This window comes from Athene noctua, chromosome 9 (assembly GCF_965140245.1).
Source record: "Athene noctua chromosome 9, bAthNoc1.hap1.1, whole genome shotgun sequence".
NCBI lineage: Eukaryota > Metazoa > Chordata > Aves > Strigiformes > Strigidae > Athene > Athene noctua.
The window spans coordinates 10,284,244-10,291,732 of NC_134045.1; the positions used below are offsets into that span (position 1 = coordinate 10,284,244).

Genomic DNA, 7,489 nt, shown 5'->3' on the forward strand with positions numbered 1-7,489 from the left:
TTAAATAAATCTGTTCTAAAGGGAAAATTTTATCAATAAAATAAAGCGCAAATGTTATTATAGCAGTATATTTAAAGGGCCTAAATTAAACTGTTCCATGAAAGGTTTTCTCATTAGGTTTATGGAAATTCTGCATATGGAAAAATCATTGTACAGGATCCTCAAAATACCAAAGTAAAATGACTATCACAGAGGTATATTTAGAGCCCCTCTACGCCCTTGTTGCAATAATCTGTGCATAGTTCAACACAAGAGGGTACAGGGCACGAGGTGCACACAGGGACCAGAGTTGCCCACAGGCCTGGGTGTGCTGCTCTGGGGGTTCCCTGGGGTCCCAGAGGCGCCTGGCCCTGCGCAAGGGCCAGTGGAGGTGGGTCGTGGGCACAGTGGGTGTTCGTTGCAGGTGGATACAAACTGCGTAGCTGCTGCTGCTTTTTGCCTGAAGGGTGGGCTTTCTAACCCCTGACCCATGTCTAAGTTGACAGTCTTAAGTCTGGGAATCAGGAAATGCCTCCAAGCTCTTGCCTTTTGAGTCTTTACTGCTGAAATTACATCTTAATGGAAAAACATAGATTGACTATTCAAAATATACTCTAGATTAAATCTTAAATTTTTAACATACAAATTAGCTTTGGGATGTACTTTTTCAGGTCAGGCTTGTAGGCTTTGACACTCTAAGCTATGCTTACAATAAGTAGTAACTATTCATGTATTAGGTCCAGTAGATCTAATGAGATTAAGCTGAGACTAAGTGTTATTTGATGGGAGAAAGGCATGCCCAACAGGAACTCTACAAAATGTTGCCTGCATAATAGCTTTATCATATATTAGTAAGCCAAACTGTTGATAATTTTTCAGAATTGATCTGATTTATTTCATGCATATATTGACTGTTCTGTTATTACTGTTTCTTAGGCTACTGGAGAAAAAAGAGCTGCCCCAGATTCTGGCAAGAAGCCCAAGACTCCAAAGAAGAAGAAAAAGAAAGATCCCAATGAGCCACAAAAGCCAGTGTCAGCATATGCCCTTTTCTTCAGGGATACACAGGCTGCCATTAAGGGACAGAACCCGAATGCCACATTTGGAGAGGTTTCAAAAATAGTGGCATCTATGTGGGACAGTTTAGGAGAAGAACAAAAACAGGTAAACAATTGGTGCAGAGTTGTCTCACAAGAAGTAAAGTAGTAATCCTTGTAAAAAAAGTCCTACCTCTGCTCCGAGTGGATCATGCTACTTGCTGATGTAGACCTCTTACTCTGTAGAGCTACAGTGATTTTGAATTTGATGAAAACTTGGCATCTAGAAAGCATTTTGTTATAAGAGCCAGTAGGTAGTATTAAATGTCTGTATTTGTCTTTAAATTTTAAAGGGCAGTTTGTAAAAAAGCTCAGATGATGTTGTCCCAGAGTCTTGTTGGGGCCATCTTTTGATGATTCCTATTTCAAAGCTCTTTTTTCCTATTAATCAGAAGTTAGAAAAGAAAAGAAGAAGGTACAGCACATTTTCTTTGATCTGCCTTATGAATTTCTTACAAAGCATGTTGATTTCCAACCTTTAAAGCCAATCCTCCACGCCTCATTACAATGTCGTATGTGAAATGTTATCTCCAACTCAAACTTGGTACAGAAAGATGAGGTTTGTTCTTCCTTGAGGGTTATTCTTCTTTCTATACACATGTAACTCCTACACATGGATTGAAGGGGGAAAAAAAAAAAAATCCTTTGAGGCTTTTACCTGTTGGTACTCCATGCAGCTCCCAATAACAGTTAATGGAAGCTGAGATGGAAGAGTAGGTTCCCATATAGGACACCTTCTGTCAAGATATGAATGATACTTGTTTGTGAAGTACATTTGGAAACTTTTAGTCTGATCCAAAAGATGATGGTGAACATGATTTAAAGGTGAACATTAAATTTACTGATGATTAAAATTACAGATTAATTCATTTTTGCCTAACTGTTCTTGTTTAACTCAATGGGATTCTCTCAAACCGACTTTGGGGAAAGCAAATTGTCCAAGCTCTATGAATGACCTTTTCTAAACATATAAACATTTTTTTTTTTATTTGTAGTTTGAATATTTGTTTAAAAAAAATATTGCATGGCCATTTTTTTCTATTTTATACTACTGCATATACTTTTTAGCATCTGAAATACTGTCTTCCAGTATCCTGGTTACTTAGACTCATTAAAATATCATATCCTGGGGATGTAAAGTGTGGATAGGTAGTGTTGTCAAACAGTTGGCTGCTCTAGCAGCTTTTTTTATTCACAATAAATCAACATAAATTGTGATGCAAATCCAGCAAGTAGACCTGAAAGTCTGTAACCTCCTGCAAGAATACTTAGATCTTTCAGGGAAGAAAAAGCACATCTAACCATAGACTGTTTTCAGGGTTTTGGTCTGTGTTTTTTGTTTCTTTGAAAGTGATTTTGAAAGCATTCTGGCAAAAATGTCTTAATAATTGAAGTTGGTGAAATTGTGGTCTCTTTTAATAGGTATATAAAAGAAAAACTGAAGCTGCCAAAAAAGAATACCTAAAGGCACTTGCTGCCTATAGAGCAAGCCTTGTTTCTAAGGTAAGCCTAATAATGCCTTCAATGTAATGGAAGTTAGCTTTTGGCAATGGTATTTAAATATTGGGGGTGGGGTGTTATGCAGAATAAAAGTAGAATCCTAGGACTTCTGTAATACAGCTCTACATGATGTGCTGCTGCTTGAACCCTGCTTAGTCTCTGCAAAAAAAAATCATCTCTCTAATGGCACAGTAATGGTTACCAAACAATAACTTTGTAAATGCACATCTTCCTTCATCTATGGAGGCAAAATAATGCACTTCACTACAAAAGTAAAATTCAGTCATGAAAAATACACTGACCTTTTGGCATTAACATTTGCAAGCTATTCACAGAGTTTTGTTTTTCCTAAAGTGCTACTTTTCAAAAGACAGTCTTACTTTTTGTGGAGCTGGAGAGCTGTTACTGTATGACTAAGGTTAAGTATTTCTTGCAGGTGAGGGGAAAAAGTGTGATAGCTCTGAATTTGGAAAGTGCTTACAAATGGACTAGCTGGCAGAAAGCCACGTGGAGTATTTTAGCGCATCTTGAGTTAAAATAAAACTTGTGAAGAAAACAAAGCTCTGCTGTCTTATTTGAGAATTACCTTTGTAACTGGCAGCACTGCACCGGTTGTAGATCTGTTGCATCTGAATACCATAAATGAAAATATGCTTATGGACATCTAAAACATGGGTAAAAAATAACCAAGGTGGTTGATTATAATAATATCTCTAATAATATTTCATAAAGATCAATTACAAAAATAACAGAAGAAAGCAGAAGAATGTGATGATGTCTAACTCCTGCGAATATTTATTTGAATGTACAATTGCAGAGAATTAGTAAGTTGCAGAGAAAGTTGCTGTGTATTTTAATTAAAGATTAAAAATACAACAGCAGAAATTATAGATATGTGTTCTTCAAAGCTAGAAGATTTATTCTCCTTGCGTTGAGAAGCTGCGTTTTTCCATTGTCTCTAGGACTCGATATTCTCAAAGCCTTTAGTATCACAGTGCTAAGTTCAATAGCAGCTGCAATTCTAAATACCTTTGAGGGAATTTATCTTGTCAGTCCTGTCACTCCTTTTCAAAAACATCAGAAATCATATTTTCTCCCAAAATTCATGGGACGTTGTCTGCTGAGTAACTTGTGGGAAAACTGCAAGTGGAATTTACACTCTTAAGTCCAGTATTCATCTCATCTCTAATTTAAGACATCCTCACTGGAGCTTTTTCATCCAGTGTGGTGGCTGAGAGTAGGGATGGAATAGACACTTCTGCAGCACAATTTGACACATTTTAAGGTAAAGTCTAAAACATGTCAGTTACAGGATCACAAAATCGTCTAAGTTGGAAAGGACCCTGAAGATCACCTAGTCCAGCCATTAACCTCACACCGACAGTTCCCAACTACACCAGATCTCTAAGCACTATGTCAACGTGACTCTTAAACCCCTCCAGGGATGGGGACTCCACCACCTCCCTGGGCAGCCCATTCCAACGCCCAACAACCCATTCTGGAAAGAAATGCTTCCTAATATCCAGTCTAAACCTGCCCTGGCACAGCTTGAAGCCATTCCCTCTTGTCCTATTGCTTATTACTTGGTTAAAGAGACTCATCCCCCCCTCTCTGCACCCTCCTTTCAGGGAGCTGTAGAGGGCGATGAGGTCTCCCCTCAGCCTCCTCTTCTCCAGTCTAAACACCTCCAGTTCCCTTAGCCACTGCTAGAAGAGACTTCTTCTCTCTGTTGTGTTTATATAGGGATTTTACATGTCATGTACAATGCAGATGTGTAAAACTGTGAAAGACTAATCCTACCTTTGGTGCTTAAATATATCTAATTTAAGCATACTCAGTATTTTAAATATACCTAATAAAACTATGCCTTCAGGGCACCAGAACACCTCATTTATTGCAATAGGCCTCTCTGGATTGTAGTTTTCCTGCAGGTGTGTCTCTCAGAAACCTCCAGGACACTGGAAGTAGGCAGGATTCCCTAAGCAGGGCACCCCGCTGATGCAGCTGTACCCCTTCCAGTGTATTCACTTAGGTGCCTTGACTATGTTCCCTTAGGATTGTGTCTGTTGTAGATACCTAGGTCTTGATCCCTTAGATGTGAAGAACTACAATAATCAAATTTTAAAAGCTGTTTGAAAAGTTTCATTGTTTGTTCACTACTCTTATGCTCTGATAACTTGTGTGTGGGGATATGCTTCTGCTCAGATTTGTCAAGAACAGGTTTTTTTTTTTTTTTTAAGCGTATGAATCTAGAAAGTGTTGGACCCTTTCTGGCTCTCAGCCACAAAACGTATGTGACATTTGTGACTTTCTGGTGTTGAACAAGGGCATGGGTTAGTTTTTTGTCCAAATAAGAACTGGAGGTACAGTATACAGAGATAGATGAAGAGGTGATGTGGATCAGTGATCTTTCTCAGACTGTTGATAGATCTTTTCTGATAGAAAACAAAACACAAAAAAGTCTCCCTTAGTAGCTGTGACTTTTTATTTCAATGTAAACAGTAACAATGTTTTTTTCTGTTAAAATATGATGAATTTCTTTTCCAAACACAGGCTGCTGCAGAATCTGCTGAGGCCCAGACAATTCGCTCTGTTCAGCAAACACTGGCATCCACAAATTTGTCTTCCTCCCTTATTCTGAATACTTCTCTTTCTCAACATGCAACAGTATCGGCATCTCCTCAAACTCTTCAACAGTCCCTCCCCAGAGCAATTGCTCCAAAACCTTTAACTATGAGACTGCCAATGAATCAGATTGTAGCTTCTGTTACCGTTGCACCAAACATGCCAACAAACATTGCAGCTCCATTGATAAGCTCCATGGGAACAAATATGGTGGCAACGCCATCTTCATCTCAAGTCAGCCCCTCAATGCAAAGCCAGCAGCACCAGATACAGCATCTCCAGCAGCAACAGATGCAGCAGATGCAACAGCAGCAACTACATCAGCATCAAATGCATCAGCAAATACAACAACAAATGCAACAACAGCATTTTCAGCACCACATGCAACAACATTTGCAGCAGCAGCAGCATCTTCAGCAGCAAATTAATCAACAGCAAATGCAACAGCAGCTGCAGCACATACAGCTGCAGCAAATGCAGCAGCAGCAAATGCAGCATATGCAACACCAGTCACAGCCTTCTCCTCAGCAGCATTCTCCGGTAGCCTCTCAGATCACTTCTCCCATCCCTGCCATTGGGAGCCCTCAGCCAGCACCTCAGCAGCACCAGTCACAAATACAATCTCAGACACAGACTCAAGTATTATCACAGGTCAGTATTTTCTGAAGATAAATGATCGTGCAACATGGCTTTGTGTTGATGGAGGGGGTAGGGGTAAACCATATTTGGCTGAAAACTGTAAATTGTTGATGGTAGTTATGCAGGGATGCATAACAGATCGAATGATCCTCTAAAGTGTCTATTAGATAGGCAATAAAGAACTACAATGTAGCTGTGTATCATCTTTTAGCTGACTATAAATCATTTTGTTTAAAAAAAAAAAAAAAGCTGTGCTCTTTTTCATGTGATGCCTTTTTAATTTATTTAAGCTTTACCTACAATATGTGAATCAAATGGCCTAATAAATACCTGGACCTTATGACTGCAAAATGGCCTTCCAGAGTTATGTGATATAACCCTTCTTTCTCTAAAATTGAATAATGCACTTCAAGGCAGTATGAACTCATGAAGCCCTTAAAGCACAGTTGTAACTACCTGTAAAATGATGATTGGATTTCATACAATCATACTTGTATGACATGAGTTAGTTGATGGCATTTTTTGTCATGAAAAAATAGAGTAAATCACAGATTTTTGCCAAAGCTCTTAATTTTTTTTCTCTCCTAAATATCTTCAGAAAAATAAATGCAAGTAACTGAACTTAAATGTTTGACCCAACCTTTCACTTCATTTCTCCAAATAAACTTACCATAGTTTGTAAGAAAATATATATTGACATTTACCCTCTTACGTTAATTCCAGTTACAGAACAAATGTGAATATTATATTCTGTGTCGAAGTGATGAGTTTCAGATTTAATACACTGTATTTTTAAAAGGGAAATGCACTTAAATAAAACTGTTATTACAGAAAGCTAAGATGAAAAAATGCAAGAATTTTTAATACGCTGCAAAACCAGTAGAATATTTAAACGAAACTCCACAACCGAATAATCAATGTAAATATTTTCTTTAAAAGTTGTAAGTTTTCATATCATGTGTTGTAAAGTTTTCATAAATGAGGCTTTAATGTAAACACTGGTAACATGAATTATTAATTGCTACATTGCTTATTGTGTTTTTATGCTGTTTTATACTTTTTTATGAGTTATGATAGCAGCAATTAAGTTGTTTGTATTTTGCTTATCTAAAATAAATGCTTTTATCTTGCTATAGAATAAACACATTTCAGTAAAACTGATGAGCCATAAGTCTTTGATACAAAAACCAGAAATGATTCTTTATGCAAATACTTTCTTGGAAAGTTTCTTTAACTTTTTGGCTTTTTATCAAACATACTGGGTAAGCAGGTACCTATCAGAACTGAGACCAGCTCTTGTATCCATCATGACGTACTGCTGAAGAGTCATGTACAACTTCTCTGAGGTTTCAGCGACTTCAGAGAGAGAAAGCAGGTGGTAGAATTACAAAGCATTTGTGGTACCCGGTGTCAAGAACAGGATAGTGAACCTGTCCCTTGGCAGTAGTGTTCAGAGATGCAAATAAGCACAAATTGTGGTTTTCTTTGTGTCTTTGAGTTTCAGATTTAAAGGCAGCTACTGCTGTGGGCTTCCTGTCTGTAAGCCCCCAACTCTGACTCAGGCTGATCCCGAGTTGTCTGACTTTTATTTTATCATAAAAGTAGGACATGGTAGATGGAGGTGGGGGAAGAGAACAGGTGAGATGGAG

The 7,489-nt window shown here is 38.0% G+C and overlaps 1 protein-coding gene across 3 annotated transcripts in view; it reads left to right on the forward strand.

Moving 5' to 3' along the window:
• Positions 1-6,977, forward strand: part of TOX3 (TOX high mobility group box family member 3) — an 85,461-nt gene extending 78,484 nt beyond the window's left edge. For all 3 annotated transcript variants that reach the window (XM_074913580.1, XM_074913578.1, XM_074913579.1), the window contains exons 5-7: positions 916-1,143; positions 2,499-2,579; positions 5,130-6,977. In XM_074913580.1, coding sequence (XP_074769681.1) covers positions 916-1,143; positions 2,499-2,579; positions 5,130-5,867 — 1,047 coding nt within the window. In that variant the 3' untranslated portion in view covers positions 5,868-6,977. The remainder of the gene's footprint in view (positions 1-915; positions 1,144-2,498; positions 2,580-5,129) is intronic.
• Positions 6,978-7,489: the final 512 nt, after the last annotated feature.